Source organism: Nomascus leucogenys, chromosome 5, assembly GCF_006542625.1.
Source record: "Nomascus leucogenys isolate Asia chromosome 5, Asia_NLE_v1, whole genome shotgun sequence".
Taxonomy (NCBI): Eukaryota; Metazoa; Chordata; class Mammalia; order Primates; family Hylobatidae; genus Nomascus; species Nomascus leucogenys.
Window position 1 is genome coordinate 64,527,492 of NC_044385.1, and position 27,524 is coordinate 64,555,015.

The 27,524-nt window shown below is 40.2% G+C and overlaps 1 protein-coding gene across 5 annotated transcripts in view; it reads left to right on the top strand.

Annotated features, from left to right (window-relative positions):
* The window catches only part of TPTE2 (transmembrane phosphoinositide 3-phosphatase and tensin homolog 2), a 140,438-nt gene extending 121,580 nt beyond the window's left edge, over positions 1-18,858 (top strand). The window contains exons 17-24 of one of the 5 annotated variants that reach the window (XR_004030138.1): positions 3,596-3,657; positions 5,446-5,526; positions 9,163-9,268; positions 11,188-11,267; positions 15,213-15,305; positions 15,901-16,028; positions 16,714-16,784; positions 18,572-18,858. Coding sequence is in view for 4 of the 5 variants with exons in the window: in XM_030813290.1 (XP_030669150.1) it covers positions 3,596-3,657; positions 5,446-5,526; positions 9,163-9,268; positions 11,188-11,267; positions 15,213-15,305; positions 16,714-16,784; positions 18,572-18,674 (596 nt within the window). In the remaining variant the exon portion in view is untranslated. Of the gene's footprint in view, positions 1-2,542; positions 2,614-2,735; positions 2,825-3,595; positions 3,658-5,445; positions 5,527-9,162; positions 9,269-11,187; positions 11,268-15,212; positions 15,306-15,900; positions 16,029-16,713; positions 16,785-18,571 lie in introns of those variants that run through there. The other 4 variants (XM_030813292.1, XM_030813291.1, XM_030813290.1 and 1 more) reach the window with 4 other exon arrangements.
* The last annotated feature ends 8,666 nt before the right edge of the window (positions 18,859-27,524 follow it).

The following is a 27,524-nucleotide window of genomic DNA, read 5'->3' on the forward strand; positions in this document are numbered from 1 at the left end:
GAAGAGAGGGCATTTTTGTTTAATCCCAGGCTTTAAAGAAAATGCTGTCAATATTATGTCATTAATATGATGTTCCTGGTAGGTATTTTGGTAGATTCTCTTTGTTGAGTTAAGGAAGTTTCCTAGTTGTTGTTAATTTTTAAAGTCACAGGTGCAGGCTGAATTTTAGTGAATGCTTTTTCCTGCATTAATTGAGATAATTGTAAGGTGTGTCTTTTTTAATCAATGAATATGATCAATTGCATTAATATAGATTTCTGATATAGGATGATTCTTGTATTTTTTATTATTTGTTTTTTAATGGGCAAAAGACTTTTTTTTTCTTTTTGAGCTTAGATTTTTGGTATAAATTAACTTTTAGATGTGGAAGTACATATGCAGGTTTATTGGTAATATTGTGTGATGCTGAGGTTTGGGGTATGATTGATCGCATCACCCAGGTACGGAGCACAGGACCCAATAGTTAGTTTTTCAACCTGTGCCCTTTTCTGCTGTGCCCCCTCTAGAACTCCCCAGTGTCCATTATTGCCACCTTGATGTCCATGAGCACCCATTGTTTAGCTTTCACTTATGAGTGAGAACATATGGTATTTGGTTTTTTGTTCCTGCATTAATTTGCTCAGGATAATGACTTCAGCAGCATCCATGATGCTGCAAAGGAAATGATTTCTTTTTTTTTTTTTTTTTTGAGATGGAGTTTCGCTCTTGTTGCCCAGGCTAGAGTGCAATGGCGCAGTCTTGGCTCACTGCAACCTCCACCTCCCAGGTTCAAGTGATTCTCCTGCCTCAGCCTCCCAAGTAGCTGGGATTACAAGCGCCTGCGACCACGCCCAGCTAATTTTTGTATTTAGTAGAGATAGGGTTTCACCAAGTTGGCCAGGCTGCTCTCGAATCCCTGACCTCAGGTGATCCACCCACCTCAGCCTCCCAAAGTGCTGGGATTACAGGCATGAGCCACCGCGCCCAGCCTGTTTTTTTTTTTTTTGAGATGGAGTCTTGCTCTGTCACCCAGGCTGGAATGCAGTGGTGCAATCTCGGTCACTGCAACCTCCGCCTCCTGGGTTCAAGCGATTCTCCTGCCTCAGCCTTCTGAGTCACTGGGATTACAGGTGTGCACCACCATGCCCGGCTAATTTTTGTATTTTTAGTAAAGACGGAGTTCCACTATGTTGGCCAGGCTGGTCTTGAACTCTTGACCTCAAGTGATCTGCCTGCCTTGGCCTCCCAAAGTGCTGGGATTACAGATGAGAGCCACTGCACCTGGCCCATGGCTCTATTTTGAAGTATGTTCCTTTGATTCCTAGTTTCTTGAGTATTTTTTTTTAATCAAGAAAGATGTTGAATTTTATCAAAAGCTTTTTTTTCTGCATCTATTGAGATGATCATGTGGTTTCTGTTTAATTCTGTTTGTGTGGTGAATCACATTTATTGGTTTGCATATGCTGAACCTTGTATTCTTGAAATGAAGCTTACTTGATTGTGAACTTTTTGATGTGCTGTTGGATTTGGCTGTTATCCTGATAGGGCTACCTTTGTATGTGATCTGGCCTTTTTCTCCAGTGCCTTTAGGGCTTTTTCTTTGACAGTGGCCTTGGACAGTCTGGTGAGTATATGCCTTGGTAATGTTCATTTTTTACAGTATCTTGCAGGTGCTGTCTGGCTTTATTGTACTTAGATGTCTATCTAGCAAGATTCAAGGAATTTTCTTGAATTATTCCATCAAATATGTTTTCCAGGTTGTTTTCTTTTTCTCTTTCTCTCTAGGGCATGCCAGTAATTCATAGGTTTGGTCACTTTACATCTCCTATTTCTGACTTTCTTCACTTTTAAAAAACCTTTTTTCTTTATTTTTGTCTGACTGGATTAGTTCAAAAGACCCGTCTTCAAGCTCTGAAATTATGTTTTCTACTTTGTCCAGTCTATTGATAAAGCTTTCAGTTGTATTTTGAAATTCCTTAAGTGAGTTTTTTTAATTCCAGAAGTTCTGATTGATTTCTTATTAAGATGTTTATCTCTTCCTTCATTTTCTGGACTGATGTAGAAGTTTCTTTCTGTTGATTTCAACCTTGAATCTCATTGAGCTTCCTTGCAACCCAAGCTTTGAATTGTTTATTGTCATCTCTGAGTTTTCATTTTGGTAGGAAGCATTGCCAGAGAGCTAGTGTGATCCTTTGGTAGTGTCACTACATTCAGATTTCTCATGGAGCCAGAATTCTTGCGTGGGTCCTCATCTGGAGATGCTAGCACTTCTAATTTGTGTAATTATTTTTGTTTGGGTAGGATTTTTTTCTTTTTCTTTCCTTTCCTATAATATTATTGTTATTTTTTTTTCTTTCCCTTTCCCTCCTCCCTAGGGGGTGTGACTGTAGAGCATGCTAGGTAGGGTCTTTTGGCTTTGCTTCTGTAGAGCTATGCACTTCTGTCAGCAGGTTTTATATTGGGTGTGTGGTTTGACCTACAAGCCAGTAGATGGCGCCATGGGTAAGAGCTGGCTGTTGCCAGAGCTGCTGGCTATATACTTGATCCTTGTTTATTGGGAGGAGCTCTCTGTTGCCCCAGGCAATGGGCTGATTTCCTGAGTACACATTAATCTGAGCTCCCTCAGCCCTAGGGGTAGGGGGATTGGGGGCACAAGATGGGTGGAGCCGGATAGGAAAGATCCCCCAGTGTTGGCCTTCTCCCAGTCCAGGTTTGGGAAAATGCCGGCAGCGTTTCCCTGTGTCTTTCCCCCACAAAGTCTCCAAGTCTCTCCTCAAGTGAGCTCCAAGGCTTGGGAGAAACAATCTCTTCCTCTGCCCGGGTTGCGTGGATCTCCAGTGGAAAGGTGAGACAGAGGCATGCTGTCTGCCTCTCTCACAGACTGAGGCTTCACTCACTTTTATCAGCCGAATGCTTCCTGAGGGCTGCTTGCCTGCATTGTCCTCCCCAGGATCTGAGATGTCCTTCATAATTCCGGGGAATTGCCATTTTCTTTCTTGAATTAAAGCTCGCAGAGTTGGTCTTTATGTACTTGCTTGCTATTTCCAAATGACTGAGGCATGCTAAAAGCCTGTAATCTGCCATCTTGGAAAAAACATCCTTGCATCCTTAAGAGAAATGGCACTTGGTGTTGATACATGGTGTTTCTACATTGCTGAATTCACTTTGAAAATATATGTATATTTTAAAATCTACATTTATATGTGAGACTGGTGTAAAAATATCTTTTCTTCTACTGTATATGTGCAATTTTGGAATCAGTTGTATTAATGTACTAAATGAGTTGGGAATTTTTCTTTTTTACTATTATCCAAAAAAAATTATAAAAGACATGAATTGTTGCTTTCTTATAGATTTAGTAAAAACCTCATCGTGTCCTTTTGTGGAGAGATGGTGAGAGATAATTTTACTGTAAATGTAATTTGCGTATTTTTCACCTGTGAGGCGGAGGTTGCAATGAGCCAAGATTGTGCCACTGCACTCCAGTCTGCATGACACAACAAGACCCTGTCTCAAAAAAAAGAAAGAAAATCAACTTAAAATGTACTCCTTGAATATTTCTGAGTGTATTTGTATACCATGTATGTTCCTCGAACTAACTTCTTTTCTTTTCTAGGAAGAACCGGCACTATGGTTTGCGCTTTCCTTATTGCCTCTGAAATATTTTTAACTGCAGAGGTATGAAAGATGTTCTACAAACTTTGTCTTATGATGATTGAGTTTGCTAGTTCTGAAACATCACTGGTAGGACATTAAGTGATTAGTTTAGTCACGGTGCTTAGTAAAATTGTAATTAGAGAAGCAGTCTTTAGTAAGTCTGTTTTTGATACTTTCTTGTTTAACGTGCACTAGTTAGCAGCTGACTTCAGAATCTCTTTGGGCCAGGACTAGAGTGAGGTCAATAAGGTGCAAAATTTAAGGGAATGCTAAAAAGTGTAATAATTAAAATAAATAATTTTAATGCAATATTTTAATAAAAATAAATGCAAAAAATCTATGATGTATACAATATCAACATTTTAAATAAAGACAAGACCTGATGGGGCAGGATTAAGGTGAGGGGAGTAAAGCCATGTTACACAGATAAAAAAAATTCAGTGATCAAGATGCTTCCCTCACTTCACCTGGCCCTGCTGTTACTCCTGCCAGTCCCATGACTTCTTCCTTCCTCGTGAGAATAGTATCAAGCTTAATTAGATAAATTCTCCAGAGCCTTGCCCAACCTCCCAACTCTTAGGTAGATAAAAAGCAACATTTCACAACTCAAAACAAAGCCTCTCCTGAATGTAAATATCTTTGCTTAGTCAATACATGTGGAGTCTGTGACCTCTAGAAATTTCTGATAAGACAAGGTGGGCTGTTTCTACTTAAAGCAGAGTTCTCATTCATTTTTCTTTCTGCCATTTTCTTGCTGAGATGCTACCATTTCCAGCAGCTCTGCTTGAGTTGTTTGGCCTACAGTCTAGGGAAGAGGTGGTGGTTATGCACAGTGCCCAGCACTCCAATTCCACCACCTTTGGTTTCTCTAATTTGAGATACACAGATTTTGAAAATGGATGTTCTAGGATAGTGTTTTTCAAGCTATGGATCATGATTTATCAGTGAGTTGTAAAATAAAGTTACTGGGTTGTAACTGACATCTTTTAAAAATAAAATGGAATAGAGCAGAATAGAAAATATCAAAAGGTTTAAATATTGTGTGTGTGTGTGTGTGTGTGTGTGTGTGTGTGTGTCCTAGGTTTATTAATGTGGACTGCAGCTTAAAAAACAAAAGGTTTGAAAGTCATTGACAGCCATTGATCCAGAGACCTAGACTGAGACCCAGGGACCTGTATGCCAGGCCTGTGCCGCTTCTAACTGGCTGCAGCATTTCCATGGCAGATTGCTTGGTTTTCTTTTGGTCTCAGTGTTGTCATTTGTAATATGGAAAGAAGGGTTGGACCAGATGCTTTCTAAGGTTTTTCCAGCTCTAAAATTTTATGAATGTATGAATCCTTGAATGAGAGAAGTCCTAATTTTTTTATTTTCCGTAGCCTCTGCCCAAAGATCACTGCGGCCAGGCACGGGTGGCTCACGCCTGTAATCCCAGCACTTTGGGAGGCTGAGGCAGGCGGATCTCTTGAGGTCAGGAGTTTGAGAGCAGCCTGGCCAACATGGTGAAACCCCTATCTCTACTAAAAATACAAAAAATTAGCTGGGCATGATGGTACATACCTGTAGTTCCAGCTACTCAGAAGGCTGAGGCAGTAGAATCACTTGAACCCAGGAGGCAGAGGTTGCAGTGAGCTTAGATCCTGCCACTGTACTCCAGTCTGGGTTGCAGAGCAAGACTCTACCAAAAAACAAACAAACAAACAAAATCACTGACTTTAGGAAAGAAGGTGGGCATAGAAACACTAAGGGTACCTAATAGAGGAAAGGAAAGAGTGCAGATGAACCGTGGTTGGATTGTACTCTTTTTTGTAGGAAAGCCTGTATTATTTTGGAGAAAGGCGAACAGATAAAACCCACAGCAGTAAATTTCAGGGAGTAGAAACTCCTTCTCAGGTAAGTTTTCTTTTTAAAAATGGGAGTTTTTTTAGGGGAGTGGGTTAAGATTGCCACCTGTTACTTGGTTTCATTTTAGACTCTTCTCCTTTGGTGATCAGGCAGCAGCAGTTGGGTGCCCTGCAACAGGCCTTGGTCCCTCCCTGAGTCTGAGGGTCACGCTTCAGGTGCTGCCCACATGCTGGGGACTCTGGCTTCTCCTCAGAGAATCCTGCTTTCTATTCTGTACTGGTTATTGTTTACGGAGCTCAGGAGTTGATTATTTTCCCGAAGTAGGAAGGTCCAGTACCCAAGGCTCCAGGACCCTGAAGTGTGTCTAAAATCACCAGCCTTTGATTTCAATGTAAAAAAGATCCAAGTCTTTCACAAACCCTTACTAGGGCAATTCAACCCTTGCCAAACATCACAAAGACTGTTTTTGGATGACTCCTGGTGTGTGTGTGTGTGTGTGTGTATGTGTGTGTGTGTGTGTCTTTTCTGTGTGTTGTGGGGGAGGTGTATTTTAAAAGAGAAAATAAAAGGGGAAATAAACTTTTCAAAACCCCTTCTGTATACCAGACAGTATTGCACTTTTACATATCTCATTTAATACCCATAATACCTATATGAAATATACACTGTTACTGTTTTTTCTTTTAGAAACATTTTGTTATGGAAAATTTTAATCAAAAGTCCAGAGAATCATACAATATATCCTCATATAGTCATCACATTGCTGCAACAGTCATTTCAGCCTGTAGCCAGCCATGTTTCATCCATTCTTTTCCCACTCCACTCACACCCCCCAACCCCACTCTCCACTCTTGCTTTCCCTAAATCTGAGTTATTTTAAAGGAAATTTCAGTCGTCAGATCATTTTATCTCACAGCATTTTAGTATGACATCTAAGTACTCTTAAAACAACAACAGAAAACCTTAACACTTTTTATCATATCTAAAAATATTATACCTTAAAAATCCTTAATATCAAATTCGTGGTCCATGTTTGTTTCCAAAATTGTCTTAAAATCTTTGAAAATTTAGTTTGTTTAATCAGAATTCAAACAAAGTCCACACATTTAATTTGGTTGCTGTGTCTCCTAAGTCTCTTTTAAGAATCTAAGTTCATAGATTTCTCACCATTTTTTTTACTTGTAATTTGTTTATTGCAGAAACCAGGATGTTTATCCTATAGCATTTACAACATTCTAGACGTTGCTGAACTATTCTGAGTTCTATATTCACTATTTTATTTAATATTCTCAGTAACTCTATGAGTAGGCACTACTATGATTCTCATCTTACAAATTAGAAAATTGAGGTTCAGAGAAAGTAACTTTTGAACCAAGGACTGAAATCTAGATGTGAGTCTCTGAAGCCCTTGCTGTGCACGTTTTCTCATTTATATTGCCTTTTCTATATTGCCCCTGAAACTGAAGTGAGAGCGGGTTGGGAATTCCTAAATGGATTCGGATGTGGCTGCAAATGAGTTTTTCTTTAAGTGGTGGGAGCTGAGTAAGTACTCTTGGCCCCGTTAGAAGAACACTCTAACTACTGGCCCTAAACCTTTAGTTTGGGCCAGAAGAACTCAGCCTTATCCACTGATACTTTTCTCCCACACCCAAGCCCAAAACAAAACAAAACAAAACAAAACGAAGATAGTCATAGACCCTAAGCTAAAAGTGATAGGTGAATTTACTGAAGTGCAGCCCTAATCATGCCGTTCCCATGCTCAAAATCCATACTTCGTCCCCACTGCCAATGGCAATAAACTAAACGTTTCAACCTGGCACTCAAGAGCCACATTTTGACTTTTCCAACCTTCTCTTCTGCTATGTGCATGCACACATCCCATACTCCAACACATTTAGACTGTGTGCTCTTTCCCAGCCTGTGGACACTTGATACCCTATGCCATTGCTCATGCCCCTTTTCCTAGAGTCCCTTTCCCTTCTCAGCCTGAAGTAGTCTCTTGCTTTTTCAATTCTTAGAGCCCTTTGTGTTTCTTTTAGGGACTACGTCACTTTGCATTATTCTCTAGTTATTTGAAGTGGTGACTTCCGTATCCCCTTTAAAGGCAAAGCCCATGGCTTACCCATCTTTCCACCCTTTTCTCATGATATCTTTTTGTTTGTAGTGAGTGCCTCCTATGTGTTGGTTGTATTAATTTCTACTACGAGTCCATGTTGTTATAAGTTGTAGGAGAAGGAAGCGTGGGAGCACAAGCAGCTTGAGGGCCCTGGTGGTTTACAGCCCTTAGGGAAAGGTGGAGAATCTAGTGGCAGAAGCTAAGGGGATGCTAGATGGAGCTCCTTCAACAACTCTCCCCACAAATCTCCCCATCCCCATTCCTTCTGCAGTCGTGCAGTTTCCCTAACTTTAGTCCAGAACTAGCACACCAAAGGCTGCAGCTGAATCTCTTCTGATTCCCCGAAAAAGCAACACAGGGACTCAGCTGCACGTTTGAGAGCTGTGTTGGCGAGACCTCAGGACAGAGTGCCCTCTGTGTCTGGTGGCGATTCTCAGACACCATCACATTCTGATCCTGCGTTGTGGGCCATTCTACTGACTACATCTACTCCTAAGTTAAGAACTTTCATGAGCCTGTCTCATGACTGGCCCTTTCTAAAGGGAAGTATGGCAGTTAGTTACTTTAATGAACATTTCCCAATGGGTAAGGAACAGTCTGTGAACTTATGAGTTTTGTTTTGTTTTTAATTTTTGAGACAGAGTCTCGCTCTGTTGCCCAGACTAGAGTGCAGTGGTGCAATCTCAGCTCACTGTAACCTCGACCTCTTGGGTTCAAGCGATTCTCCTGCCTCAGCCTCCCGAGTGGCTGGGATTATAGGTGCCCATCACCACGCATGGCCTATTTTTGTAATTTTAGTAGAGACAGGGTTTCACCCTGTTGGCGAGGCTGGTCTCAAACTCCTGATGCCTGGTGATCTGCCCACCTCAGCCTCTTGAAGTGCTGGGATTACAGGGGGGAGCCATCATGATGGCCAACTTTTGAATTCTGAACCAGTTGATTCAGTACCAGAGCTCTTCAATACCCTGAAGAAAGATTCAGGGGAGAGCCGTTGTGAACAGTTTGCCCCAGGGAAAGGACAAGGCTAAGAGAATTCCAGGGCTTCCTTGAGAAAACAGAATTGAGGAAATGCAAAGTGAAGAAATTCTAGCTGTCAGGAACAAGAGAAGAATGCCGGGAAAGCTGCTACTGAGGTTTGGAGGTATTCCTCTGGAGTTTTCACTTACACCATTCTCTCATGCCCAGGAAGCTGCTCTTCACCAAACCACAAGCCTTCCCCTAACTCAGTCACAACTAAGCTTCTATCTGGACACTGATGATGCTGTAACTGTTTTGTTGTGCTTCTGATTAGTTGCCCTCTCAACCATAAGCAGCCTATAAACAGGGCCTGGCTCCATCCTTGTTACTTCCCCATTGCACTGAATTCAGTGTTTTTCCCTCAAGGTAGATAGTTGTGGGGCAGCATCCCTAAAAATGTCTAGTTATATAATGGCATCCAGTAAATGTTTTCTTAATTACTTACCTCCATTAACAAGCTTTATGCAAAAAAAAACCAAAAAAAAAACAACAAAAAGGAATGCTGACTTTAGACATTTCATCTCCACTTGAAGATTTCTGTTGCTTTTCAGAATAGATATGTTGGATATTTTGCACAAGTGAAACATCTTTACAACTGGAATCTCCCTCCAAGACGGATACTCTTTGTAAAAAGATTCATTATTTATTCGATTCACGGTAAGTGCTTTATGTATAATTGAAGAACTGGGCAGGAGGGCCAATGTCCCCACTCTGGGAGGGTTTTGCTCATAGTTATATATACAGATGAGCCTAACTCATCCCTGTCTTTTTACATATCCTCACACAGGAACTGCTCCTTACGTATGCCCCTCCTCCTGCAATTGCCCATTGATTGCCAGCCCTTAGATATTCTTCACTTTTTCTTTTCCATCACCAATTTGGGGGACTTCCTCCCCTTCCCATCTCTCCTGTTCTCATTGCTCCTCTGGTCTCAACCCAGGGTGGACTTTTCCAGGCAGAGGGAGCCTCTGATGAGGGAGGAGGAGGACCCGTGTGCCCTCAAGCCTGCTTATTTCTCAGAACCACCTCTAGTTCAGAGTTTGCCTTGGTGGAGGTGTCTCCGTATTGTATCATTTTCTCACCTTCTTTTAGAGGCATATTTTTTTCTCCTCAGCCTGGGCTGCCCTTTCCCCTCTCTCCTCCATCTGTAACCCTCTCACTCCCAGCTTACACTCAGGGGAGGCGGGAAAGCAGGATGTGTCTGTGTGGAAGGGATGGGGCCTCACCACTCCCACTGCCAGAGAGGTAGCAGGGAGGCGATGCTTCAGAACCCCTAAAGCAAACCTCTTCTAGCAGCCAGCTTGTGGACCTGAGATGGTGCCAGTGCTGGGTGCTATAGGTGCCCTGAGGCCAGGATGCTGGTGTCCACAGAGACAGCCTACTATTTTTAGCCTTCTGAGTTTAGTTCTACATTTCACTGATTTCTGGTAGACATCAATAGAAAGAAGTTCTGCACCTGGAATGGGAAAGAGAGAACTGAGGCAAGAAACTGTGATTTCTAATGACAAATGAATATCATGGTGTTAGGGAAAACAAAATTAAATGAAAAGAAAATGAACAGCATATGAGATGAGCAATCAAAGATAATTAATACTCATTTATTAAAATGTTTTAATTCTCTACCTTTAGTTTTGTGCATATTTAAATTAAAATTAAGGTAGAGTTGAGAGGAAAGCAATAAAAAAATTAATTGGCTGAGAAACCAAGTCTTTGAGGAAACGCTAAGGGAAGTGGGTCATTTGAATTGGAAGAAAAGGAACAAAAGAGCCTTTGTCTGTAAATATATACTGAACACCACGGGAATTTTTGGATATAACTATCCTGTACTTTTATAGAGATTGCATCAGGAACTGGCCTTAAAGTAGGGCCCAAGTAGTTAGACTACAGTATTTATTATTAAGAATCATTATGATTAGAAGTCTGAAGAAAGCAACATGTTAGCAAGAAAGATTGCAAGTCGCCTTCCCTGAATTTTCTTTTTCTTTTTTTTTTTGGAGACAAGAGTCTTGTTTTGTCACCCAGGCTGGGGTGCAGTGGTGTGATCTCGGCTCACTGCAGCCTCTGCCTCCTGGGTTCAAGCAATTCTCCCGTCTCAGCCTCCTGAGTAGCTAGGATTACAGGCATGTGCCATCATGCCTGGCTAATTTTTGTATTTTTAGTAGAGATGGGGCTTCACCATCTTGGCCATGCTGGCTTAGAACTCCTGACCTCAAGTAATCCACCCACCTCGCCCTCCCAAAGTGCTAGGATTACAGGTGTGAGCCACCATGCCCGGCCTAGCTTCCCTAAATATTTTTTCTGGAAAGATAAAGTGATGGGATTCTAAGTCTTTGAAGCTGAACTATATGTATTTTTTTTTCTCTTCTCTAGTCTTATAAAATCTGCTTTAGGAGACAGAACTAGGCTTGAAGCCTTGTCTTTCAAAGACAAAATCCATGCAAGACCAAATAAGTAACTACTGATACATTGTTAGCTTGGATAATTTTTTCTCTTTTTAATCCATGATGTTAATTGGTGAGACATATTGATCTTCACGCTAACCAACCTAACTTTTTAATTTCATTTTGTTGGAACAGGTGATGTATGTGATCTAAAAGTCCAAATAGTAATGGAGAAAAAGGTTGTCTTTTCCAGTACTTCATCAAGATATTGTTGGGTAAGAGAAAACATGTGAATTGAAAAAATCTGATGTTTGTTTTAAGGCTGAATGTCAAACCAGCAATGTTCACCTCCCTAAACTATCACTCACCATAAAGAGATTCCATAACGCTTTCTGGTTACCATCCAACTTGGTGTCACTGGATTTGGATGCAAACCAGAGACAAATTAACCTGTTTGTTCAAAACAGTTTTTTCAGGGTGCTTTCCAGAATTTATTTCTGGTCAGTGTTGCTTTGCCTTTCACACTTCTGCAAACGCTGAGCGTGTTCCCACGAATGTATTAAGGATTTTAATTTACATATCTGGTCATTTTTAGCCATATTCTCTTCTTCTCAGTCATTTGATCTTTTATTTCATAGCACTGATTCTAAAAGTTTAGTGTGCATGAAAACCACTGAGGAGCTTGTAAAGATTTACATTCCTAGGTTGTACCCCCAAAGTATGATTCGGGAAATCTGGAATGGGGCCCAGGAATCTATAGACTTAGCAATGTCCCAAGTGATTCTAAGGCAGGGATTCTGTGGGATGACCCTGTGAGAAACAATACAAGAGTGGATGAACTGGGGAGGAACCTCTTTATCCAAAGCAAAAGGGACCTGGTAGTCAGTGTTTTGCTAAAATGAAGAAATGCCTAAAACTATATACCTTTTCTGAAACAGTAAGAAAGCATCCTTCATAGTCTAATAACCATAAACTTTTAGAATTCCTACCCTAGACCTTTGTCTCAAATTCTCCTATTACTAACCCTATTCCCCACCACTCCCTCCCCGCCGACCCCCGCTTTTTTGGCCTCTCCCGACTGAGGGCATTCACCCAGGCCTGACCCTTGGCTTTCCGTTCTTAGCAAATGCTTTACTCTTAGTTAAAGAATGACCCATTCCCCTTACTTCAACTATGATTTGTTCATTTGCTGAGCAGCTATTTATGAGCACCCACTGAGTGGTAGATGCAGGAGCTGCGACATGAACAATTTCCTCTCCAACTCAAAGGCATTAGCCAGTCTGAGTTATCAAGGAGCTTTCTCTCTGCTTCTGCAAATGGCACCAGCATTCTTCCACTCACGCCTTGGGCTTTGATTCTCTTTGCCTCGGCCCCCTAAATCCAGTTAGTCATCAATCTCTGTTGATTATGCCTTTGACAGTTTTCTATGTTCTCCTTCCTTTCTGTTCTCACTGCCACTAATTGTCCAGAATCTCCTTTGCTCATGCCTAGATTTCTGCAGTGGTCTCCTTACCCTTTCTTTCTCCTTATATAATGCAATGTATAGAATCCTGAAATATTGCTCTCATTGTGAAAAATTGTAGGTAGAGCAGAAGACACACTGTGTGCCCGTGGTCAGAGCCAGTTAACACCTTTGGCTCAATATCCTTATCTGTAAAATAAATATCACATCCAAGCGTAATGGGAATTAAATTAAATAATATATATAAAGTTTCTTTGTAAACTATAAATCACTAAGTAAGTGTCATATGTGATAATTATCAGGCCTCTTTGTCACATAGGAAATGCTCCACCATATTTTTCAACAACTTCTCTCTTATTTCCTTGGCTCTTGAGCTCTTAAGATATAATAGCCCTAACGTAATACCTGAGCTTTTTTCCATCAGTAGGTTGACCAGCAGACTTCATTCCAAATAAACTGGGTCATCTCTTTCGGCTCTTGGAACACAACTCTAATTTAGTTAGTTAGTTAGTTGCTTATTTCTTTCTTTCCTTCCTTTCTTCCTTTCCTTTTTTTTTTTTTCTTGAGCCAGGGTCTCATTCTGTCACCCAGGCTGTAGTGCAGTGGCACGATCATGGCTCAACCTCATGAGCTCAACCTCCTGAGCTCAAGCAATCACCCAATTTTTTTAATTTTTTGTAGAGGCTGGGACTTGCTATGTTGCCCAGGCTGGTCTCAGACTCCTGGGCTCAAGCAGCCTGTCTACCTCAGCCTTGCAACATGCTAGGATTATAAACATGAGCCACACTGCCTGACATTGTTTGTTGTTTTTCCATTTTTTTTTTTTTTTCTGAGACAGAGTTTTGCTCTTGTTGCCCAGGCTGGAGTGCCCTGGCGCAATCTCAGCTCACCACAACCTCTGCCTCCTGGGTTCAAGCGATTCTCCTGCCTCAGCCTCCCAAGTAGCTGGGATTACAGGCATGCGCTACCACACCTGGCTAATTTTGTATTATTAGTAGAGACGGGGTTTCTCCGTGTTGGTCAGGCTGGTCTGAAACTCCTGACCTCAGGTGATCTGCCCACCTCAGCCTCCCAAAGTGCTAGGATTACAGGCTCGAGCCACCGTGCCTGGCCCATTTTTCTAATTTCTACTTTGTGTTATTGCTGGTCTTTTTCCCTCCATTTGGACTAGATTCTATTTTCAGAGCTCTTCTTCCTTTTTCTAAACTGCTTCATGCCCAATTCAGTTTCTACCTCCTTAATGAAACTTTTGCATTCTGCACCTTCTGTTAACTAGCTCCCAGTAGTGCATAACAGCACACCCAGTCTTTATCATACAGATTGAGTTATGTACCATTCTACTGTTGTTTCTTAAGTGTACAGCTCCCTGAAGGGGCCAACTGAGTCTGCACCTCCTTTTGTGTTTTTCACAGGGCCTAGCATGGACCTTTCTTATTGTGGGTGCCATTATTTCTATGAGAGTGAGTCAAAGAACTAGTACAGCTTCAAAGTCATTCATTCCAAAACTTGAGCTATCTTTGATCACTCCATCCAGCAGCCTGCACTGGTCAAGTTCAAAGATCCCATTGGCAAACACAAGAGTTCTGATAAAACATGATGAGCAGGGGGACCCCACTCTCCCCCTTCCTTGGGAGGGACATGCAGGCCCAACGCCCCCAAGTGTTACAGACCCCCGTTGTTGTTTTTTTTATTTAGAAAATAAAAAACAATGATAAGTTATGCATTGCTTTTTGAATGTCAATGCTAGCTTTAAAATTGAGCTTCTCAATGTATTCTCAAAAAAAGGTCCTAACACATGAAAATCAAATGACACGTATTAAATAATAATATTTAATTGATTAAAGTCTAACAGAAAATTCAATACTTTTTAAAAGTGTGGCACTTTTGAAAAGTGCCTCATGGCCGGGCACGGTGGCTCACGCCTGTAATCCCAGCACTTTGGGAGGCCAGGGTGGGTGGATCATGAGGTCAAGAGATCGAGACCATCCTGGCCAACATGGTCTCTACTAAAAATACAAAAATTAGCTGGGCATGGTGGCACGTGCCTGTAGTCCAGCTACTTGGGAGGCTGAGGCTGGAGAATCAGTTGAACCTGGGAGGCAGAAGTTGCAGTGAGCCAAGATCATGCCACTGCACTCCAGCCTGGTGACAGAGTGAGACTCTGTCTCAAAAAAAAAAAAAAAAAAAGAAAAGTGGTTCATGATAACCCTCAAACATGTTGGCCTTTAAAAGACATAAACAACAGGCCAGGTGCAGTGGCTCATGCGTGTAATCCAGCATTTTGGGAGGCCCAGGCGGGCAGATCACTTGAAGCCAGGAGTTTGAGACCAGCCTGGCTAATACAGTGAAACCCCATCTCTACTAAAAATACAAAAATTAGCTGGGTGTGATGGCATGTGCCTATAGTCCCAGCTACTCGGGAGGCTGAGGCATAAGAATCACTTGAACCTGGGAGGCAGAGGTTGCACTGAGCCGAGATCACGCCACTACACTTCAGCCTGGGTGACAGTGAGAGTCTGTCTCAAAAAACAAAACACAGACGAAAACACACACACACACACAAACACACATGCACGCACACACATAAACAACAGTATTGCAACTAGAAAAGATTATTAATAATTATTTATGCACGTAATGATTGGGCTGTGAGACCAAAAGTACTTGATAAATACAGGAAGTCATGATAAATGAAAAGGAACTTCATTGTTATCATTATCTAGGTTTATAGTTCTCAATTCCGTGTGTTCATTCATAGATAATGCGTAACATTGAAACAGACAAGGTATTCATTGATGTATTCGACGGTCCACCTCTGTATGATGATGTGAAAGTGCAATTTTTCTCTTCGGTGAGTAATCACAAAATAGCCTCTGCCATTGTTCTTGTCTGGTCTAATGATTTTATTTAAGATTTGCTTTACTACAATTCCCAACAAGGGAGGGGGAGGGGGAGGAAAACAATAAATCAGATCTATAACAAATTTTTTTAAAAGAGCATATGTAATTTAAATAATTTTTGTTCATTGTTTTTTTCTAAATCGTAAATTTTCTAAATTTTTCTAAATTTACATGTATTCTCAAATACAAAAAATACAAAATAAACACAAAAAAAGTAAAAGCCAAGATGCTAAAAAAAAAGAAAAAACCCAAAGGTACGTTTTACTGCATAGCAATGGTTACATTTTGTTTTGCATCTTTTTTAAAAAATTAAGAAGTTGAGACAGGGTCTCGCTCTGTCACCCAGGCTGGAGTGCAGTGGCGTGATCATAGCTAACTGTAGCTTCAACCTCCTGGGCTCAAGCAGTCCTCCCACCTCAGCCTCCCGAGTAGCTGGGAGCACTGACTGGAAAGAGAGTTAGGTTTGGGTGACTCAGTTGGGTGAAACAGAGAAGGCAGCACAATACAACACATGAAATAACCAAAGCAGTTTTTTATTAATTCCAGAGAGAAGAGGGCAGCACACTTCGCAGGGCCAACTGGAAGGGGGAGCCATCCAGGAGACCTGTGCTCGACTGATGGGTGGGAGCAATAGCAAGAGGGAGGGATCTGAGAGTGGAAGCCTTCATTGGGATGTGCTACCTGAGCAGGTGTCCTGCGGGGAGGTCTAATTTGGTTTAACGCAAGCAGCCATGAGTCTCTGCTGTGACTGAGAGGTGGTCACTGAAACATCCACATGGTCCCTGCAGAGTATGGGGGTCTGTGGGGTGAGTCAAGTAGGTTATATCTAGCTGTCCCATAATGAAGTGGTCACCAGGAGAAGGTCGTATAAGGCAGATATCAGGATCAGTCACGTGGAGAAACTGGGAGGAGGTGAACTGGAAACTGCAGAGCGTGACTGAGCCCCACTTCTGATATCAGAGAGTCCAATTTATATTTAAAAGGGATGCTGAGGCAACAAAAGAATTATAAGAATTCACTACAATGTAGTTGGGTATATGTAGGCATAGGTCCTTAGTAGAGTCTGTTTGGCACTATCTAAACCAGATTCAAATAGCAGCATTTAAATTAAATACCTATCGTGGGAAAAATACTATTCCTTGAAAATTTTGATAGAAACAGCAAGAGAATGTACTAGCATTTTCTTAAAGCCTCCTCCTTTGTGTCTTGAGTGTATTGTTATAGATTGCAGAGTGCTATATATTTAATGGTTATAATTGTTGGATAAATATAAAAAGGAATAAAGGAGGAACTTTAATTTCTTTGGAATGATTAGTTCTTGGTATCAGTTTTACTTTGAAATTTTTTTTTTCTTTTTAGAATCTTCCTAAGTACTATGACAACTGTTCATTTTTCTTCTGGTTCAACACATCTTTTATTCAAAATAACAGGTATGAATATAAACCCGTAGAAACAGCCTAATCTTCAATGTCTATATATGAGGCGTAATGGCAAGTCTTTTGCTGGTTGTCATAAACTTAATTTATAGAAAAAGCAAAAAAATCCTTGAGCCAACATTGTTCCTTGCCTTATTCCTCTTACTTTGGTTATTTTAAAAATACATTTGTTCTTGAGACCCACTGTTGCAGTATCCTCAGGGTCCATGCCATAGGACTGTGTTATGAGTTCAAAAGTATTATCATCAGATCTTAAGTGTGGTAGTAAATTCCTCCCAGAGAAGTTCAATATGAGGCTGCTCAGCACCTTCAATATGTCAGGTCCCTGTCAGTAGGTGCTGATTTACCAATGACGAACCACCACCAACTTTTGTGCTAAAGTAAGGCAGGACCTAGGGAGGCTTCAGCTAGCTGAAAAGCTGACTGACACACTTATATCTAGGAGAAGTTACAAGACACAGTATTAAGGAATACAGCTAAAAAATATCATTAAGTAATGGTCTATTTAAATAGCCATTCAAATGTGGCTTTCTAATAACTGAATTGGGAAAACTTTCTGAAAAATTATTAATTGGGTTTGGAGATTATTGTTCCAAAAAAACCTTCTGCCATATTTGGAAACTCATTTCTCAGTCTAGAAGTTCTCCACTGTAAGTAGCATTTGTTTTGTGATGGTGGAAAATTTGAGACTTTTTTTGTATCAACCATACTCTTCAATACAAAAGGACAAAATGTTTTTTAAATGATTTAGGTCAGAGTTGGAGAAGTGGCTATGATTATATGTGGCATGAATTGATAGTTATTGTTACATCCAGTCCTAATCTTTTCTTCAAATGCGAACTGGATCGAATGACTCCTTAAGTCCAGCAAGGCAAAGGTAAATTAAACCTCTGGTCTACACACTTGGAATGCAAAACATTTAATGGATTTTGATAGAGTCAACTTTGGATTTGATGGAAATTTTTTACAAGTATTTTTTTTTTTTTGGATGCATACAAACAATAAGCTTTTTCTTCTAACATGAGCAAAGTCCCTCAAAAAGTGAGACCTCGGTGGAGCTTCATTTGATGCTGCTCCTCAAAAGTGGTTCTTGCTAAGGGATACCGTTTTTTTCCCTTTAAAACACTGTGTTCGTTTTGGAGAAGTGATAAGCTAGATCACTTTTATTCTTACTTTTATATAAATTTCTACACATTTCTGTAACATTTAAATTTACATACTACTTGGTAAAGCTGTTTTTGTTAGTTATGAGATTGTTGTTTAGCCAAAAATGCTAACTTCTATCATTTAGAACACTAGGCATAAATGGGTTGACCAATTTATGCCTAGTGTTACATTATTGGAACGCTCAGCATGTGGGAGTTATATCCTACTGCTCAAGGTCATTTCCAAGGTCTGATTGTAAAAATTCAAAAAATTGCAACCTCGCACATAAATTAAAAGAGATATAGTATTTTATTACTGGGTTTTCATTCATGTCTATCCCGATATCTGTCGCATAGAGAAATTTAGATATTTTATTAAACTTGGATGTCATTGATTTCATATAAAGCAATGCTAAGAGAGTCAGCATGTGTCACTGATGTGTTGCTGAAGATTAAGGTATTTTTAAGTCTCACTAAAAAGGTGGAAGGAGCCAACTGAGACACAAAAAAGGAGCTGGGGTTCTATTCATGGTGAGGTTCTTTTTTTGTTTCTTCCAGCTCTAACGTGGGTACCCAACTGCATGGCTTTTCAGTGAGCCCCAATATAAAATGTAATAATTTTTTTTCTATTCTTAGGCTTTATCTACCAAGAAATGAATTGGATAATCCACATAAACAAGAAGCATGGAGAATGTATCCACCAGAATTTGCTGTGGAGATACTTTTTGGCGAGAAATGACTTCCAATGACGTTGTAGCTGGATCCGATTAAGTATAGCTCCCCCTTCCCCTTCTGGGAAAGAATTATGTTCTTTCCAACCCTGCCACATGTTCATATGTCCTAAGTCTTCCTTGATGATGTATCTGTATTTATATATGTTTATATATGTTCTTCATAAATCTATTAAATATATATAGATAAAATGTCAGTGTTTTTCTTCTTTTTTGAAGGCACATACTTCACAGTTTCCATCTTGTATTTATGTAAGTTTGGAACACAGTATGCAGGAACATCAGGCATCATTTTGAAGAACTTTGAGATAGAACTTTCATATGAAAAACGTGAGATATTTAAAAATTGTGATTCCTCAGCACCCACTTACTTACATATTTTTGGTCAAGTATTTATTCCCTGCTTTGGTTCACATTTGTAATTTCAGATTTATTAGAAAGCTAATTTATATATTTTTATTCCCCTTCATTTACAAACTGTCTGTTAACAGATTGGCAACAAAGACTAAGTTTTAAATCCAGAAGAGAGAAATGTTTCACACAAGCAGTCCCCCAACTCCCAACACACACTTTCTCTCATTCCGAGCACTAAATAGGTAGCTTACTTGACAAGCTTCCTTTAATTACGCACAGACATGGGGGTTGGGGTAAGAAGATTGTGGTAAATATGAAGATAAGTAATCTTTGGTAACTTCTGCTTTTGTATAAAATTGTAAGTGAAGTCAAAAGAAATATTATTCTTAGAGTAATCTAGGTGTATCATTTTGAAATTCACTACTCCTGCTCCCAACCAACTTCACCTAAGCTTGGGGGAACTCTGAAGGGAGGTTATCTTTGCATTATAAACACTGGTTAGCCTTATGTCTACAGGAAATCATTATTGTTTCATCTTTGGTGCTGGGTGCTACTTTTTTTTTTTAACAAATTTTTTATTTGAATTTTTTATTTCTTGAGACAGCATCTCACTCTGGTTGTCGAGACTGGAGTGCAGTGGTGTGATCTTGGTTCACTGCAGCCTCAACCTCCCAGGCTCAGGTGATTCTCCCACCTCAGCCTCCCCAGTAGCTGGGACTATAGGCACATGACAGCACACCCGGCTAATTTTTTGTATTTTTAGTAGAGACGAGGTTTTGCCGTTGTTGCCCAGGCTGAGCTCAAATTCCTGAACTCAAGCAATCTGCCTGCCTCAGCCTCCCAAAGTGCTGGTATTAAGGCATGAGCCACCACGCCCAGTCCGTGGGTTACTTTATTCAAAATACCTTTATTGCCACTGTATCTTCAGGCCATAATTGTCCTTGAAAACGTTCTATCTTGGCCTTATTGAAATTATTCTTATTTGAATGATTTTCCTTTTATTGGCAAGGCCCTCAACAATCTAGACCAAGATGAGTTCATCAGGAAATGAAAGGTAACAACTAATAAGACAAGTGTCACTGCTAAAACACGATATACTCATTCCTGAAAAACCTGGCATTCTACAGAAAGGACTAAAAAAAGAAGCAGTTCATGAAAATACAGGGTTTGAGAGTCCAGGGCAAACCTGTCCGGCATAGCAACTTTCTAACCAACACACTAACTGCTCGGACCACCCACATCAGCAGCTCAATGTCGGGAATTTGCCATAGAGCTTCTTAATTTTTGAGTGGAAATAGAAAAATACTTGCTATAAGGGCTATGGGTACCAGAGTGGCACAGATGAGAGTAGAGCCGTGAGCCATGGTGGGCATGGAAGGCAGCAACCTGCCAGGAGCCAAGAGCCCCACTAGGCTGGTGAGCCGCCTCGCTGCAGGTGATTTTTTCTCCTCTAAATAGTCCAAAAAAGCTTCCAACTGCCAGTGCAGCAGCCCAACTAAAGGCCTTTTTCCTTTACTCCCCCGATCTGGCTCCCTCTTTGAGGAAAAGATCATAGAACATGCTTTCAAATTCCTTTCGTGTTAATATTATGCCCTGCCATTCATATGACAGAAACGTGTAGGCACAACATAGTTTATACTATTTCCTTTAGAATTCACACAGCAATAATCTACAGAGGGCAGATTGTGTCCTGGGTTTAGGTGAATAGGGAGGAAAATACTTAGCTGGCTCAGTGAAGATTACGATCTGTCTTTTTCAATACTAGAAACACAGGAAGGAAGGAAACCCCCTTTTTATTTTAAGAATTTCCCTTTTTGAAATAAGGAGATTACCATTAAGGTTTCTCTTCCCCAGACCTCCAAGACCCACCAAAATTTCTGGAAATTATGAGTTGTCACAGTATTCTGCTTTTGCTTATTCAAAGAAAACTCATTTAAGGCCTCTTTGGGTATTGCTTTCTTAGAATGAAAATGAATGATTCTTTGAACAACTCAAGAAACTTAGATCAGAATGATACTCATGTCTTAAAATTTTAGCTTTAATTTTAAATATAGGGGGTATGTGTGCAAGTTGGTTACATCAGTATATTGCACCCCGGTAGTGAGCATAGTACCCAATAGGTAGTTTTTCAACCCGCACCCCTCTCCCTCCATCCCCCTCTAGTAGTCCACAGTGTCTATTGTTCCCATCCTTATGTCCAAGGGTACCTGTTGTTTAGCTCTTGTAAGTAAGAATATGTGGTATTTGGTTTTCTGTTCCTGCATTAATTTGCTTAGGATAATGGCCTCCAGCTCCATCTATGTTGCTGCAAAAGGCACGATTTCACTCATTTTTATGGCTGTGTAGAATTCCATCATGTATATGTACCACATTTTCTTTATCCAGTCCACCACTGATGGGCACCTAGGTTGATTCCATATCTTTGCTATTGTGAATAGCACAGCAATGAACATATCAGTGTGTGTGTCTTTTGGTAGAATGGTCTTTTTTCCATTGGGTATATATCCAATAATGGGATTACTGGGTCAAATGGTAGCTCTGTTTTAAGTTCTTTGAGAAATCTCCAGATTGCTTTCCACAGTGGCTGAACTAATTTACACTCCCACCAACAATGTATAAACGTTCCCTTTTCTCTGTAGCCTGCCAGCATCTGTTGTTTTTGACTTTTTATTAATCGCCATTCTGACTAGTGTGAGAGGGTATCTCATTGTGGTTTTGATTTGCACTTCTCTGACAATCTATGATGTGAAGCATTTTTTCAGATGCTCATTGGTCACTTGTATGTCTTCTTTTGAGAAGTATGTGTCATGTTCTTTCCACATTTTTAATGGGGTTATTTGGTTTCTGCGTGTGGATTTGTGTAAGTTCCTTATAGATTCTGGATATTAGACCTTTGTTGGATGCATAGTTTGCAAATGTTTCCTTCTGTTCTGTGGGTTAGCTGTTTGCTCTGTCAATCATTTCTCTTGCTGTGCCAAAGCACTTTAGCTTTATTAGGTCCCACTTGTCAATCTTTGTTGTTATTGCAATTGCTTTTGGGGACTTAGTTAAAAATTCTTTCCCAAGGCCAATGTCAAGAAGGGTATTTCTGAGGTTTTCTTGTAGGATTTTTATCACTTGAGGTCTTACATTTAAATTTTTAAGCTGTCTCCAGTTAATTTTTGTATATGATGAAAAGTATGGGTCCAGTATCATTATTCTGCATATTGCTAGCCAGTACCCCAACACCATTTATTGAATAGGGAGTCCTTTCCCCATTGCTTGTTTTTGTCAGCCTTGCATTATCAGGTGGTTGTAAGTGTAAGGCTTTATTCTGGGTTTTCTATTCTGTTCCATTGGTCTATATGTCTGCTTTTGTACCAGTACCATGCTGTTTTGGATACTATAGCCTTATAGTTTGAAGCCTCTGCCTTTGCCCTTTTGCTTAGATTTGCTTAGGCTATTGAGGCCCTCTTTTGGTTTCATATGACTTTTAGAATACTTTTTTCTAATTCTGTGAAGAATGACATTGGTAGTTTGATAGAAACAGCACTGAATCTGTCAATTGCTTTGGGCAGTATGGCCATTTGAATGATACTGATTCTTCCAATCCATGAGCATGGAATGTTTTTCCATTTAATTGTGTTATCTCTGATTTCCTTCTGCAGTGTTTTGTAGTTCTTGTAGGGATCTTTCACATCCTTTGTTAGCTGTATTCCTAGTTACTTCATTTTCTTTGTCAGTACCGTAAATGGGATTCTGTTCTTGATTTAACTCTCAGCCTGGACATTATTGGTGTATAGAAATGCTGTTGATTTTTATACATTGATTTTTTATCCTGAAACTTTGCTAAAGTTGTTTATCAGTTCTAGTAGCCTTTTGGCAGAGTCTTTGGTTTTCTGGATATAGAATCATATCATCAGCAAAGAGAGATAGTTTGACTTCTTCTTTTCCTATTTGGATGCCTATTCTTTCTTTCTCCTGCCTGAGTTCTCTAATTAGGACTTCCAGTGCTATGTTGAATAGGAGTGGTGAGAGTGGGCATCATCTTGCTCCATTTCTCATGGGGATTGGTTCCAACTTTTGCCCATTCAGTAGGTTGGTGGCTGAGTTTGTCATAGATGGCTCTTATTATTTTGTGGTATGTTCCCTTGATGCCTAGTCTGTTGAGGTTTTTAATGTGAAGGGATGTTGGATTTTATCAAAAGCTGTTTCTGCATCTATTGAGATGACGATATGGTTTTTGCTTTCAGTTCTGTTTATGTGGTGAATCACATTTATTGATTTGTGTATGTTGAACCAGCCTTGCATCCCTGTACTGAAGCCTTCTTGATTGTGGTGTATTAACTTATCAATGTGCTGCTGGATTCTGTTTCCTAGTATTTGGTTAAGAATTTTTGTGTCTACGTTAATCAGAGCAATTGGCCTGAAGTTTTCTTTTTGTGTGTTTCTCTGCCAGATTTTGGTATTAGGCTGTTGCTGGCTTCACAGACTGAGTTAGGGAGGAGCCCCTCATCCTCAGTTTTTTGGAATAGTTTCAATACAACTAGTACCAGTTCTTTGTACATCTGGTAGAATTCAGCTGTTGCTTCATCTGGTCCAGGGCTTTTCCTCGTTGGTAGATTTTGTATTAATGATTTGATTTTGGAACTTGGTATTTGTCTATTTAAGGTTTCAATCTCTTTCTAGTTCAATCTTGGGAGACTGTATGTTTCCAGGAATTTATCCATTTCCTCTAGATTATCTAATTTGTGTGCATAGAGTTGTTTAGAGTATTCTCTGAGGATCTTTTGTATTTCTGTGGGATTGTTTGTAATGTCATCTTTGTCATTTATGATTGTACTTATTTGGCTCTTCTCTTTCTTTCTTTGTTTAGCTATCAGGCTATCCATCTTGTTTATTTTTTGAAAAACTGATTATTGGTTTCATTGATCTTTTGTGTGGATTTTTGCATCTAGTCTAAAAAAAAACACAGCATTTCAAAAAGCACTTCATTCAGTGCTTCTCTAATTTTAGTTATTTCTCCTCTGCCAGCTTTGGAGTTAGTTTATTCTTTTTTTCTAGTTCCCTTAAGTGCAAAGTAGGAATGTTAATTTGAGATATTTCTAACTTCCCGATGAAGGCATTTAGTGCTATAAACTTTCCTCTTAACACTGTTTTAGCTGCATCCCAGAGATTCTGGTATGTTGTGTCCCTATTTTCATTAATTGCAAAGAATTTTTTTATTTCTGCCTTAATGTAGATTTTCACCCAGGAGTTATTCAGGAGCAAATTATGTAATTACCATCTATTTATGTAGTTTTGAGAGATCTTCTTGATACTGATTTCTATTTTTGTCTCACTGTGGTCAGAGTGTGTGCTTGGTATGATTTCAAACTTTTTGAATTTATTGAGGCTTGCTTTATGGCCAAGCATGTGGTTGATTTTAGAATATGTTCTGTGTGCACATGAGAATGTATCTTCTTTGTTTGTTGGGCAAAGTGTTCTGTAGATATCTATCAGGTCCAATTGGTCAACTGTCAAGTGCAAGTACAGAGTTTGTTAGTTTTCTGTCTCAATGATCTGTCTATTTCTGTCAGTGGGTTGTTGAAGTCTCCTGCTGTTAGTGTGTGTCTAAATCTTTTTGTAGGCCAAGAAAAACTTGTTTTATGAATTTGGGTGCTCCAATGTTGGGTGTGTACATATGTAGGCTAAGTCTTCTGGTTGAATTGTGCCCTTTATCATTCTATAAGGAATGCTCTTATTTGTCCTTAATTTTCATTGGTTAAAAATATGTTTTATTTGGCTAGGTGTAGTGGTTCATGCCTGTAATCCCAGCACTTTGGGAGGCTGAAGCGGTTGGATCACGAGGTCAGGAGTTCGAGGCCAGCCTGACCAACATGGTGAAACCCTGTCTGTACTAAAATACAAAAATTAGCCAGGTGTGGTAGTGCACCCCTGTAATCCCACTTACTTGGGAGGCTAAGGCAGGAGAATTGCTTGAACCCAGGAGGCTGAGGTTGCAGTGAGCCGAGACTGCGCCACTGCACTCCAGACTGGGCAAGAGAGTGAGACTCCATATTAAAAAAAAAAAATCAACCACTTAGAATAGTACACACATTAAGCAGATCCTACATCTAGAATGGGTTAAGCAACCATTTGTAGGCATCTTCATGAGAAATGATCACCTCTGGGTTTTTCTGGTAATATTTGAAATAAACATGGAACCAAACTGTATTTCCTTCAACACGTAACTGTCCAAATTGCATGTGCAAGTAGAGGTTTATGTAAAAGCCCTGACAGAACTGTACTCAGTCTTTTGAATTAGGTGCATAAGGCTACTGACCACTCTCTATTTTACCAAGGGAAAGAGCAGTGACTTCTCTATTTCAGTACAATTATGGGCAGAAATGACATGATGCAAAATAGGGGTTCTTCCATACAATTTAAGATGTAGGGTATAAGGGAAGACAAAAAAGCAAAATTCCCAAGAAATCAGAATAACTTCATGCTGGTCTTGTACTACAAGAAACCCTGAGATGAACTGTAGTCCTCAAACACCTGTGCTTGGCTCAGGCCCTCCAAGACACTTCAGTATGCTTCCAGCTGGCTCATCATCAACTTCCTGGTATATTTATTCATAGGCCAAAAAGAGTGCTCCATTGTCAGGGAATGCTCGAATCATAGTAGGTTTCAGTCCAGAATATAAGGCCATTATTCTTAGAAGACAAAAGGGCAATCAAAGACTGCAACAATCCCTCCTTTGGGGACACCCACGCAGCTGCATAGCACAGGTATACTTACACATGCAAATCCAGACAAGAGTGCTAAAAACCAACAAGTCATGGAAGGACGCATTCCCAACTTTCCCTAAATAGACCAACAGAAACAAGGACAAGCATCAGGTCTCCTGGCGAAACTGACTGATGCTCAGGTAAGATACCCCAATTCCATGCTTGGTTAACTCTTAGTATATGGATGGGGCAGAGTTGAGGCCTGAGACGGCCAGACAGATGCAACCATGGAGACAGAGGTGGCCACAGCTTTGCAGCTTCACCTGGTCAGTGGCAAGAGCACCAACCTTGAGGTTGGAGACTGGTTGATAATATTAGTACTGCCCAGGGTGGTTATGAAGATTGAATTAGATAAGGGAGGTATAAGTACTTTGTAAAACTTTACATGTTACACAAATTTAAGGGAGGATTACTATGAGTAATAGACAGGGTATCTGTGCTCTATTTGGGACACAAAGTTTCTGTGTTACTGTTCTCTTTTTACAATCAAAATGGAGAAGTTCATATCTCAGATTTTAAGATGTATACTAGATGCTGGAAAAACAGGTGTTGATTCACCTTCATTTTTCACAACATTTATAAAGGTTCTGATAAATCCTGCCTGTTTTCCAGACATGGAAAGAACTTGAATTCTGGATTTGATACAATCCACTGGTTATACCGCAAGCCAGAGGCAAATCCCGCCAACTCCCTCCACCACTTAACATCAAAGGGACAGGGCCTAGAGAAAAAAAAATAGCAAATGGTATTTTATCTCGAGAACAGCTGATGTGACATTTCCAGAGGTCAATGTAGTAATGGCTGCAGGCAGGTAAAAATAGAAATGCTAATGCTGCGGAATAGAGTTCTTTGCGGAAACTGTCAAAGCTCTTGTTCCCAGGCTCTAAGAACACAAGGTTTTGTTTGGTAGCCCAGGTCTACCCCTGGGTTTTGCCAAGTACAAGAAGCCCTAGTGAGGGTTGTATTTCGTTTGGTCACTGAGGTGTCGAGGGCTGGCCCACACGAACCAGCAGGTCTCCAGCTGAGTGGCAACCCCTTACAGTGGGGAGAAGACAGGCCAAACACAATCTATGTCTTTTTTTCTTCTTTCAACTTTCTCATTCTGAAGTATTTTAATAGCCCCGATTCTTCCTTTACCATGTTTTCATTAAACATAGCAGGTAAGTCTGGGAGCTTGTCTAACCCCAGAATAGATTCAACATGCTGAGAGAGATGGTAAGAATAGGTAAATGCATTTGCATTCACAGCAGTGGGGTGTGATGGTGTTTGCTCCCTGCAGGTATGGTTTCTGTGGATTCTCTGCTCTGTGCTCTCCTCCCCACATTGGTGGCTCCATCTGGGACAGGGAAGCTTCTGGATGCCAGAAGGTAACACAGTGGCAGGCAGTTGATAGCACCCCACCCTCCAGGCTTGTAATTTCCTTAGGACAGGGGCTGAAGCAGTACATCCCAAACTTTCTTACTGGAATAAAGTTTGTTAATTTTTCTAGATCTATTTTAGAAGAGAAGAAATTCAGAAATGACTTTCCCAGTTGGGGAATCACCTATAAATAATCTTGAAATAAGCTTAAAACTTGGTAATCTCAATAGTGTTTTGAGAGCAGCGAAAACCATAGTTCTTTGTAGCTTATCATGTTTAGTTGGTTGGTACGACTGCATGCGATGTTTGCCTCACATAAGTGAATGACTTTTTCTTCCCTGATTCCCTGTCTTCTCTCCCCATTTTGTCCTTTGCTAAGGAAACTGAACCGAA